General features: G+C 33.3%; 2 protein-coding genes across 3 annotated transcripts; both read right to left on the minus strand.

Moving 5' to 3' along the window:
- Window positions 1-2520: 2520 nt before the first annotated feature.
- Window positions 2521-4214, minus strand: LOC123015958 (enolase-like). Of its 2 annotated transcripts, none has more exons than XM_044416076.1 (3): window positions 4152-4214; window positions 3909-4102; window positions 2521-3856 (listed from the first exon to the last, which is right to left on the minus strand). In XM_044416076.1, exons 2-3 carry the CDS (start codon window positions 4030-4032, stop codon window positions 2679-2681), a joined length of 1302 nt encoding a protein of 433 aa, XP_044272011.1. In that variant the 5' UTR covers window positions 4033-4102; window positions 4152-4214; the 3' UTR covers window positions 2521-2678. The 2 variants fall into 2 exon arrangements, with proteins under 2 accessions (XP_044272011.1, XP_044272012.1); XM_044416077.1 differs by having other exon boundaries at window positions 3909-4105; window positions 4152-4199.
- Window positions 4215-6393: 2179 nt separating this feature from the next.
- LOC123016022 (enolase-like) lies at window positions 6394-8335 on the minus strand. The gene is made up of 2 exons (XM_044416191.1): window positions 8236-8335; window positions 6394-7790 (listed from the first exon to the last, which is right to left on the minus strand). The coding sequence occupies exon 2, from the start codon at window positions 7782-7784 to the stop codon at window positions 6483-6485; it is 1302 nt and encodes a 433-aa protein (XP_044272126.1). The 5' UTR covers window positions 7785-7790; window positions 8236-8335; the 3' UTR covers window positions 6394-6482.
- Between the last annotated feature and the right edge of the window lie 3779 nt (window positions 8336-12114).

Consider the following 12114-nt stretch of genomic DNA (forward strand, 5'->3'; position numbering starts at 1 on the left):
GTGCAAAATTTAAACTCTCATAACTTCGAAATTTTTATAGATAGAATTTTTTTAATTTTTTTTTATGTTCCTGGTACCTTACCCTACATGGCATTTGTCTTTGGGGCGCGAGTTCTGGCGCACTCTGTATGTGCATATGATGTAGAACGTTACTCCTTCAACTTTTAAAATCGCGATATCTCAGGAATGGTGATTCTTGGAAAAAAGGTATAAAGACCATTTTGTAGATAATTTTAAGATCTATAATTTTCGTCTGAGCTACTTTTTTGATAAAACTTGCCGTTTTCGAAGAAAATCTAAAAAACATCAAATATTGACCTTTGACCCCGAATAACTTTTTTAGCACACATGGGATCGATGGGGACTTTTGACACTTTATTTCTAATGGTATACCCAAGGTCTCCACCAAAATTTAGCTCTGTCGGAATTTTCGTTATTTGACCACTATTTTTATGACTAATTTGACCGGACTACACACGACTTTCCTTATCCTACTTATTTGAAAAACATCCTTACGACTTACGACAATAATTTAGTTTTTCGTGCTGGATTGTAGGAAAAAAATATGTATTACACTGGAGAAAAGTGTCTTTTTCGTCGCTTATGGGAGGAAAAAAAGTAGAATTTTACAATACAAAAAAAGTAATTAAAGTCTTGTCCATTTTTTTGTATCTTGATTTTTTTGTATTTTTTTCTGTACCAGTTTTACATTATTTTCTCTGAATTTCTTTGTAATGAGGAGTCGTAATAAAAACATAAAATATAACAAAATCTAAATATTTTACTTTATTCAACTCGAAAAATATCCTGAAAAAAACATCTTCTATAAATTATTTAAAAATTCTGAAAAAATAAACACTACACTGACCTACAATAACACAATAAAACAATATTAAAAAAATTCAAAAATTGTGTGTTAATTTTAAAATTGTAAACGGGTTTCCTGCCTTTTTTGTTGTTTTTTGTATTTTCCGAGCGATTTTGTTGATTTTTTCTTATTTTTGGCATAATTACATATTTTTTTTAGTCAAAGATTATTATAATTAAATAAAGTTAATACTACAACAATTAGGACGCAAACGTAACGACTTAAACGCAAAAATATAAACAGTAAAACCAGAAAATACACAGAGTGAAAAACATAAAAGCGCAAAAACAAAAACACCCAACTTAAAAAATATATACAAGGGGTCCTAAAAAAACGCCAAAGTCTTTTTTTTTCCAATTATTTTAATATCGTAAAAAAAACATAAAATACCAAAATCCATAAAATAACAAAATCTAAATATTTTATTTTATTTTATTCGAAAAATACTCTGAAAAAATCATTCTCTTTAAGTTATTTAAAAAATCTGAAAAAATAAACATTAAAACAATATTTACCTACAATAAAACAGTATTTAAAAATTTCAAAAATTATGTAACTGGTGGCGAACTGACAGTGACAGAAAAGACACTTGGAGTGCGCCCACTTGGTTAAGATAAAAAAAATACATGGACGTACTTTTTTTTCTCTAAAAATTTTGAAGACAAGGATTGTTAGGAATATCATTTTTGAAAATTTTTTTCATGCGTTAACAATTTAATAATTTGTTCCTCATTCTTCATCTTATGTATGAGTACCTACTTATTATATTTTTTTAAAGAATAACAGTGGTTTTGAAATATTATTTCATACGACGCTTATAAACAATATTTTTTTTAATAGTAAACATATGTTTAGTGTCAAAATTCAGTCATTTTTGACAACCTCAGTTCGCCATCAGATTTGGAACAAGCTCTACTGGCCTTTTTTGCCTTTTTTCTCGTTTTTTGTATCTCCCAGAGCAATTTTGTTGATTTTTTCTTATTTTTGACATAATTACACATTTTTTTAGTCAAAGATTTTTATAATTAAATAAAGTTAATATTACAACTTTTAGAACGCAACGTTACGACTTAAACGTAAAAATATAAACAGTAAGAACAGAAAATACACAAAATGAAAAACATAAAAGCGCATAAACATAGAAATTTAAATAATACCCAACTTAAAAAATATATACAGAGGATTCTAAAAAAACGTAAAATTCGACGTTTGATTGTCATGTCAATATAAGAAAAAAAGCTCTTATAAACCTATGTCCAGAAATGATTTGTAAGAGAGTTAAAGCCTTTCAAAAATAAGGCAAAATGTCTTATTTTCAATTATTTTGATATCCATTCAAGATAACTTAAAAAAAATTAGAACGGGGTAATTTTTTAGCGCTAAATACACCAGTTTTATAAAAATTGTATTTCTTAACTAGGAGGAGGAGACTGTGGTCAATTTTAATAAAAAAAATAATTTTGGAGATGTTTTTTGTTTTTTTTTTAGGTTTTCATTAAAAAATGTCTATTCTATTATTTTTTGAATTTCCTCACATAAGGTCAAATTATCGCTCTAGTTTCCTTAGGAAGCATTTCCGGGCATTTTGTATCAAAAATTACGAATTTATATAAAAAAGTATACTTCAGAATTTTCATATGTAAAAAACTGTAAATGTTATATTTTTTTTATTCCAGTGTTTTTCTATATTGTTACATTTTTTTTGTTTTTCTTATTAGCCTATGTATCGTAATCGAAAAAGTATATTTATCGCAGTTTTTTATAATATTTCCTTTTATTGTTGCCTTGCATTTTTTTCTCTTAAAATCGGTTATAACGGCTTGTGGAACGAACTCCCTGCATACCTTGCATTCTGCCCCAATTCCTCCTCAATCCTCAAAATCTGGTTATACTTGGCCAACCTCTCGGACCTGCAAGGGGCCCCTGTCTTGATCTGTCCCGTGGAAAGCCCCACCACCAAATCGGCAATAAAGGTATCTTCAGTCTCGCCCGACCTGTGCGACACCATAGTCCCCCACCCATTGGCTTTGGCCATCTGGTGCGCCCTTATGGCTTCAGTAACCGAACCGATTTGGTTAACCTTGAGGAGGAGACAATTGCAGGCCTGTTTCTCCACCGCTATCTCGATACGTTTGGGGTTGGTAACTGTGAGATCATCACCGACGATTTGCCGGTCCATTTTTGAGGTTATCGACGACCAACACTTCCAGTCATCCTGGTCAAATGGGTCCTCAATGGACACAATCGGGAATTTCTTGACGAAACCTTCGTACATCTTCAGGAGTTTATCACCAGTGAGCCATTTCGCCTTGTTGGACTTCTTATTTTTGAAGTCCAAGTCGTATTTACCCTTTTTGAAAAACTCGGAGGCTGCAATATCCATACCAATCTCGATGCGGCCCTTGTACCCCGCTTTGTTTATGGCTTGGACTATGAGTTTGAGGGCGTCTTCGGCTTTGCTAATGTTGGGGGAGAAGCCCCCTTCGTCCCCAACAGCAGTCGCATTCATTCCATGTTTCTTCTTGATTATTTCCTTCAAGTGGTGGTAGACTTCCGAGCCCATCTTCATGGCTTCGTTAAAAGACGTCGCCCCCGTTGGCAGAATCATAAACTCCTGCATGGCCAACTTATTCCCAGCATGGGAGCCCCCATTTATCACGTTAAACGCCGGCACTGGGAGAATGATATTCTTGATTCCGGCCAAATCGGCCAAATGTTTGTACAAAGGAAGCCCCCTTTTCGCGGCTCCGGCCTTCGCCACGGCTAGAGACACCCCAAGAATGGCATTCGCCCCCAGTCTTGACTTGTTCTCAGTCCCGTCAAGCTTGATCATCAATTCGTCGATTTCGGTCTGTTGGGTGACCTCCAAATGGGATTTTACCAATTCTGGGGCGATGATGGTATTGATGTTGTCGATGGCTTTCTGGACCGATTTGCCATGGTACTTGTGTTTGTCGTTGTCTCGCAATTCGAGGGCTTCGTGCACGCCTAAATTTTGATTATTGTATTGGGAAAATTGACAATTTTCTGGGGGAAATACCAGTGCTGGCACCAGATGGTACAGCGGCTCGGAATAGGCCTAAATCTGTGATCAAGTCGACTTCCACGGTGGGGTTTCCCCGAGAATCGAAAATTTGTCGGGCTGCGACGCTCTTTATGGGCATATTAGTTCAGGAAAAGGAGAAATTACATTACAGGAATTTTGAAGTGGGGTCTAGAGGGATGTGGACACTGCTGCTGAAACAACAGAAGTGGTTTTGGGACGAAAAAGGTGATTTCTTACAGAATTTTGATGGAATGTCAATGTGAAAGACGGACAATGTCAGGAGGTTTGTGGGAGGCTTGATTTTAGGAAAAAACACGTTGAAAAAATGTAAGAAAAATTCTTATTCTGGCAGAAACTCATCTCAAAAGACATTCTTGATTATATTTAGACCTTTTTTTCTTATATTCTCTTACAAAAAGCTGGAATTGGCAAAACAAATTCTGTATGTATTAAAATAAGCATGAACCTCATTTTTATTTCATTATTTCAATAAAAAAAATCATTTTTGCAAAAACTCATCTCAAAAGACATTCCTGGTGTTATTTACACCTTTTTTTCTTATATTCTTTCAAAAAAAAATAAGATTTGCAAGATAATTTCTGTTTATATAAAAACAAGCATGAACGACATTTTTATTTCAGTGGAAAAAAACTCATTTTTGCAAGAACTCAACTCAAAAGTCATCCTTGGTTATATGTATTTAGAACATTTTTTTCATATTCTCTTATAAAACACTAGGATTAGCAAGAAAATTTCTGTTTGTGTAAAAATAATCAATGAACCACATTTTTATTTCAAGAAAAAAAATTTATCTTTGCATAAGCTCATCTCAAAAAACATTGTTGGTTATAATTAGACTTTTAGTTAGGATTAGCAAAAAAATATCGTTTATTACAAAAGTGAATCTCAATAAAAAAAATTCATTTTTGCAAAAACTCATCTCAAAAGACATTCTTGGTGTTAAACCACTTATATTTTTTTTTTCTTATATTCTTTCAAAAAAAAATAGAATTTGCAAGAAGTTCTGCTTTTAAAACCAAGCACGAACGACATTTTTATTTCAATGAAAAAATCTCATTTTTACAAGAACTCATCTCAAAAGTCATCCTTGATTACATTTAGACCTTTTTTTTTTCATATTCTATTAAAAAAATCTTCAATTCGGAGGAAAATTTCTGTTTGTAAAAAAATAATCAATGAACCACATTTTTATTTGAATAAAAAAATTTCATTTTTACCAAAACTTATCTCAAAAACATTAGACTTTTGTCACATATTCTTTCAAAAAAACTAGGGTTAGCACGAAAATTTCTTTTTATACAGCGTGTTTCAGAACTCACGTTCCAGAGAAAAATGCTAAGCAAAATAAGATAACACGAACATGAAAAAAATCTTTAAAAAAATCTATGCACAAAAAGTATGTAATTATAAAAATTATGAAAAACATATACAAGATCATCGGTAACAATAAAAAGACATAAATGTTAACAATTTTTATAGATAAATTTTTACAAACATTTTTTCCATGTTTAAAATTAAATTAAAAATTAAGACAGAACTAAGGAAATTTATAGAAATTCAAGTTGTGATCTAATTTTACTTAATTTAATTTTTTTAGTTAGTAATTCTAAGATCTTAATAAAATCACTAAAAAAATGTAATAAAAAAATACTTTGTATAACTCTGAATAGCCTGTAAGGTCTTACTGATTAGCTCTACCTCTTACTGTTATTTTTTAATACTTTATTTTCCTTTTTTTGATACCACTACAAAACTATTATTATTATCGCGAGGTTTCAGGATATCACACCGAGGGCAAACTTTGCTAATTTTACATAAATTATCTTCCCGGCCAAGAGATGTAAAAAAGGTTAGAATACAATTATTGTGAATATTTATATGAATTGCTATTAGTTTACATTTTTTTCTCAGTTGTCAGTTTAACTTGATGTATTTTTTTTCAAACTGAATAAACAATAAAGATATTATTTATTTTCGAAGTAATAAAGTCAGGTTTTGTAAAAAAAATCTGTTTGAATAAAAAGAAGCATTTTTGTAAGAAAAACTAACTTCAAAAAGCATATTTAGTTATACTTCAGTCAAATCCAGTTCAAAAAAACTTTTTTGTATAAAACGTTGAATAGCCTGTGATGGTCTACTACTTTTTTTCTCTATCATTTATTATTATAATTTAACACTTCTTTTTTATTCCTCTTTATCTTTTTTGATGCCAAAACACCCCACTACATGGGGAGATCTCAGGATATCTCACCGTAGGTAAACCTATAGCTAATTTTACGTAAATTACTTCCCGACCAAGAGATGTAATGATATATTCCCGACCTCAAAAAGATTTAGAAACGCCATATTACTAAAGCGATTGTGATTTTTTTCTCAAAGTAGTCGAGTTGTTAATTTAATTTGATCTATCTTATTTAATTTTTTTTCTAAATTTCTGAATACTCTAATAAAACACTGGTGCTGTTTGAAAATGTATTGTTCATTTCATACACTGTTTACAATCATACATGATACATCTATGAGCTTACATCTCTACTAAAGTCTGAGTTATTGTGGCTTGCGGAAGGCCTTTCCTGCGTATTTCGCATTGGCACCCAACTCCTCCTCAATTCTCAAAATTTGGTTGTATTTGGCCAACCTCTCGGACCTGCAAGGGGCTCCAGTCTTGATTTGCCCGGTCGAAAGCCCCACTACCAAGTCGGCAATGAAGGTATCTTCAGTTTCACCKGARCTGTGRGASACCATKGTKCCCCAACKGTTCMKTTTGGCCAAWWGGTGSGCTTMMATSGARTCYGTAACCGAACCGATTTGGTTAACCTTGAGGAGGAGACAATTGCAAGCTTTCTTCTCAACGGCAGTTTGGATGCGTTTGGGGTTGGTGACTGTGAGGTCATCACCGACGATTTGGATATCAGTGGAGGAGGTTATAGCCGACCAGGAGTTCCAGTCGTCTTGGTCGAAGGGATCCTCAATGGAAACCACCGGAAACTTTTTGATGAAGCCTTTGTACATCTCGAGGAGTTTTTCCCCGYAAATCCACTTGCTTTTGTCAGATTTCGGGTTTTTGAAGTCCAAATCGTATTGGCCGTCTTTGTAGAACTCGGAAGCGGCAATATCCATACCGATGTCGATTTTGCCCTCATACCCCGCCTTCTTGATCGCTTCGATGATCAAATTGAGGGCATCTTCGTTGTTCTGGATGTTGGGGGCGAAACCACCCTCATCCCCCACCGCAGTGGCGTCCAAACCAAACTGCGCCTTGATCACATTCTTCAAATGGTGGTAAACCTCACTCCCCATCTTCATAGCCTCAGTGAAGGACTTGGCCCCCGTTGGTAAAATCATAAACTCCTGCATGGCCAACTTATTCCCAGCATGGGAGCCCCCATTTATCACATTAAACGCCGGAACCGGGAGAATTATGTTTTTATTTCCGGCCAAATCGGCCAAATGTTTGTACAAAGGAACGCCTTTCTTGGCCGCACCGGCCTTCGCCACGGCTAGAGACACCCCAAGGATGGCATTAGCCCCCAGTTTGGACTTGTTTTCAGTCCCATCGAGCTTCAACATAAGATCGTCGATTTCAGTCTGTTGGGTCACCTCCAAGTTGGATTTGATCAATTCAGGGGCGATTATAGAATTGACGTTATTGATGGCTTTTTGTACGGATTTACCATGATAGTTGGCTTTATCGTTATCACGCAATTCAAGGGCTTCATGGACCCCAGTACTGGCCCCAGATGGGACAGCAGCCCGGAAAAGACCCAAATCGGTGATTAAATCGACCTCGACGGTGGGGTTACCACGAGAATCGAAGATTTGACGCGCAAAAATTGTTTTCATAGGCATGGTTGACTGAAACAAATGTCACAATAAACAAGAAACCCCCCCTTAAGAGTGGCAATCTATTTTTATTAATTCACTAGTTCTAGTGCTTTAAAATATTTTAACAGAAAAATACGACACTACAAGTATAAATTGGTAAAAAATATATTAAATCCTAACTCAGACGATTTACTTTTTAATACAAACAATTTTTTTGGGGTCGGGAAAGCAGGAAGATGACAGCTGTCACGTCACGCCGTCTATTTTTTGTAATTCACTAGCACTAAAACTGTCAATTACGCAATTTTATGAAATACAATTTATGAATTTATTATTATTTTACCCAAAAACTAACACTGTTTGACCTTGACTACATAAATTGCGATAATTGTGTGGAGAAAAAACACAAATTTAACAAAAAATAAAGCAGGGGTGGCGGGAACTGTTTAGAAATTAATTATAACTAGTTACTTACATAATTTTTACAAAATTTTAAAGCAAGACGAATTTTCCTTGCTATCTAGTAGCCGGTGCAAACTAAAGTGTCAAAATTTGACCTAGGCGACTGACAAGGGCGAATAAAAGTCACTACTTTGTTACAGGTTCCTATACTGCTTTTTTATTAATTTTAATACAAATAAACATGCAAATTTTGTGAAATAGACAAATTATTAATTTGTCGTTTAAGTAATAATAGTATTAATTTTCCTCTAAAGGAGTTACAGAGAGGCCAATCGTGGTTTCGCTACTCGTCACAAGAGGGCAACGCTTAAAATAAATTTTGACACAATTTCGGGAATAACCGGGGTTTTAATTATCCCGAGTTCTGAAAATCTAATCAAAGTTGACGTAAGATTATTATTCCGAGAAATGTAATAAATATTGTCAATTTTCTTCTTGTCGTTGAGGGAAAACAACCTAATTTCGCTGCGTAAACAGTTTATTATGAATGGAAAAAATTGTGCAATGGACGTATTGGAGTAGAGAAAAGAAGTACGTCAATGATTGTGATTTATTACTACAAAAGATAAATTATAATGAGCGCCAGCTGTATTTACTATCAAGTAATTTATTGGAATTTTCAGCTCTGTCATAAAGTTTGAGAAATCGATTGCATCTCACTAATGTGATACGGAAGACAAAGCAATAAATTATTCTAATTGTTGTTGTAAAAAAGTCGATTTGTTTGAATCACTCTGATTTACGTCAATGCAAATTTGCGTTGTGCTAACGTCCTGTTTATGTGACCCAATTGAGTCCTTGTTGCAAAAATTCCACGTTGTGCAAAAACTTGACCCAATAATGATTTCGTCGAAATCGGGACCCATCTGGTGATTTGCGCGGTCTCGGATGACTCAGGTCTTTGATGATGATTACAAAATTACAAGATTTGTAATGGTTGTCAGAAAATGAGGCCGGGATGATTATGTTCGGAGAAACGTGGTCAGGTGTTGTTAAATTCACATCAGCGAGAGGGGTTATTATTTCATTACCGACTTTTTCGACTTGGAGGAATGCCGAAAATTAATTGATGATGGGAGAGATAACTGCGCACAATCCGAGCCCATTCATGATAAGACGGGTATTGTGAATGAAGCGATGACCTTATGACACGATATCACTGCGATTTGAGTGACTCTTACGAGCAGCTGGAGTCTGATAGTAAATTTTAAAAATATCAATATTTACGCCGGAAAAATCTGTTTGGTTCTGAAATTACGCGTTTAAACGCTTCTGGTGGCGTTTCCTTTGTTAGGTTGGCAGCGGGGTCAATGACCACGAGCGTCAAACGTCGAAATTTTAATTCTGATTTTGCAAAACACAATATATTTGTTTTTAAAGTGGTAAAATAAAAAACAGAAGCTAGCAAGTTGACTATTTTTACGATATTAATGGAGTCTAAACAATCAAAATTAAAAAAAATTGGATCAAGATCAGAATGTTTTATGCACTTTTTGGAGCCTAGCAATCTATTTTTATTAATTCACTAGTTCTAGTGCTATAAAATATTTGAACAGAAAAATACGACACTACAAATATAAAAATTATATTAAATCGTAACTCAGAGAATTTATTTTTTGATTCAACAATTTTTTTGTGCTCGGGAAATCGGAAAGATTCAGTGGCACAAAAACTGTCAATAAATCAATCAATCAATAAATTTTAAGATACAATTAATGAATTTATTATTATTTTACTCAAAAACTAACACTGTTTGACCTTGACTACATAAATTGCGATAATTGTATGGAGAAAAAAACAAACCAATCAAAAATTAATAAAGAATAATAAATAAAGAACAGAAACCAGCATGTTGACTATTTTTACGATATTTATAAAGTCTGAACAGTCAAAATTAAAAAAAAACTCTGGATAAGAATGTTTTATGCACTTTTTTGAGTCTCTAGAAGCTCTAAGAGTACTAAAAAAGTCATTTAGTTCGATTTAAAAGTGTTTGATTTTTTTGAATTTTTTGAAATTCTGGTCGATTTTTCGTACCCGGAGCGGTTTTTCGTCAATAACTGCGGTACTAATAACTGTTGCCCTTTATGTTTGGTACCGTTAGAAAGCACTTTAAATTTCTCATCCATTGAAAAAAAGATCGTCACCATTTAATGCATACTTAGCGAGAAAATCGCTGAAGTAGGAAAAAATTACCAATTTTTAAATACGTCGTTACGTCGATGAAATAATCCGGATTTTTGACGTTTTCTTAAGTTAATCGATTTCTCGGAATATTTTACGTATTTATAGATTCAAACATTGTTATTCATTGTTGTAATTTCGTCGTATTAATAACATTTACAAAACAAAAATATTTTGCGACCCCGGGATCAAAGTGCTCACCTTCAAAAACTCAAAATATTCGTAATTTTTTAAATTTGACCTAATAACGTCTTAGGCATTTTTCAGACCTCTAAAAATTAAAAAAACATTATATGGATCAATTTTAAAGTTAAAAATTTTTGTCGAGATTTTGGTCGATTTTTGGCACCCAGAACGGTTTATTGCCAATAACTCCGGACTTATTGGTGATAACCTCTCATGTTTGGTACCGGTGGAAAGCAAATTTAATTTTCTATTATATACAAAAAAGATCAGTGTTCTACGATAAATACTTATCGAGAAAATTTCTGATAAAGTCAAAAATATTAAAAATTTAAATCCGCTTATAACTTCAAAATTATTACGAATTTTGCAGTTTTCTTGACGCCAATCGATTCCCTAGAACATTTTACATAGGTTTAAGTCAAAACATTACAACATTGAGACACAGTTTTGCCGCAGTTTACAAAATAAAAAAAACTAAAAATTTGTTAACACCTCCTTAAAATCTAGTGTTTTTGAACATGTCTCAGATTCGATTTAAACATATCTTATCCGATAGATTTTGACACGCTGATTTCGAATTTGCCAAGTATTTTGCGCCATCTCCTTTACTTTCGCCGTAATCGGCGTTTAAAAATTCAAATTTTTTTTGCGAGTTATCGATTTGGCTTTAGCCTCAATCGATAGATTTTTTTACGCTGATTATGATGGAGTTGAACTTTTTGCTCTAAGTCTAATAGTTTGGCCGTAATCGTCGTTCAAAAAGTCAAAATTGTCAAAATTGTGAAACTTTAAACGCGTTTTTCTACGAAACTATAAGACTTAGAGTATAAAGCTGAAAACCATTAGAATTAGCTTGAAATTATCTATCTAATGGCGCAAACCGGAAGTCGCTCCGGGTTATGGTTCCGGGTACAGAGCCATTTTTAGTTTTATTAAAAAAAAAATTATTATCTCAAAAACTATGAGTCCTAGATCAAAACGATTTGTACAGGCGTGTTCTACGGTTAATTTTACATATAGTGCTAGTTTTTCATAAGAATAAAAAAAATTTGATTTTTTGGTCAAAATCGGATATTTCTAGCTTTATTCTTAAATTTATTATTTAATATCTCAAAAACTATGCATCGTAGAGTATTTTAACTTGTTGCATCGTGTTCAGCGCATAATTTTACGTCTAGAAAACTATATTTCAAGCGTTTTTACGACTTTTAGTAAATTGACTATTTTTACGATTTTACTATCGCTCCCTTGAAAAACTCAAAAAATTCGTAATTTTTTAAACTTGACCCAATAACGTTTTATGCACTTTTTTGAGTCTTTAAGACCTCTAGAAATGTTAAAAACGTTATATGGAAGAATTTTAAGGTTAAAAATTTTTTTGATTTTTGTCGGGATTATGGTCGATTTTTGGAACCCGGGGCAGTCTATTGCCAAAAACTCCGGACTTATTGGTAATATCCTCTTATATTTGGTACCGTTGGAAAGAGAATTTAATTTTCTATCATATAGAAAAAAGATCAGT

Source organism: Tribolium madens, unplaced genomic scaffold, assembly GCF_015345945.1.
Source record: "Tribolium madens isolate multiple individuals breed KSU strain unplaced genomic scaffold, Tmad_KSU_1.1 Scaffold_19;HRSCAF=116;Tcas5.2_LG9, whole genome shotgun sequence".
NCBI classification, from domain to species: Eukaryota; Metazoa; Arthropoda; class Insecta; order Coleoptera; family Tenebrionidae; genus Tribolium; species Tribolium madens.

Bases quoted from the DNA above. Each gene is read 5' to 3' on its own strand.
- LOC123015958 (XM_044416076.1), bottom strand. From the start codon at position 4,032: ATGCCCATAAAGAGCGTCGCAGCCCGACAAATTTTCGATTCTCGGGGA. The intron at 3,857-3,908 runs GTATTTCCCCCA...ATCAAAATTTAG, and splicing joins ACCATCTGGTGCCAGCACTG to GCGTGCACGAAGCCCTCGAA.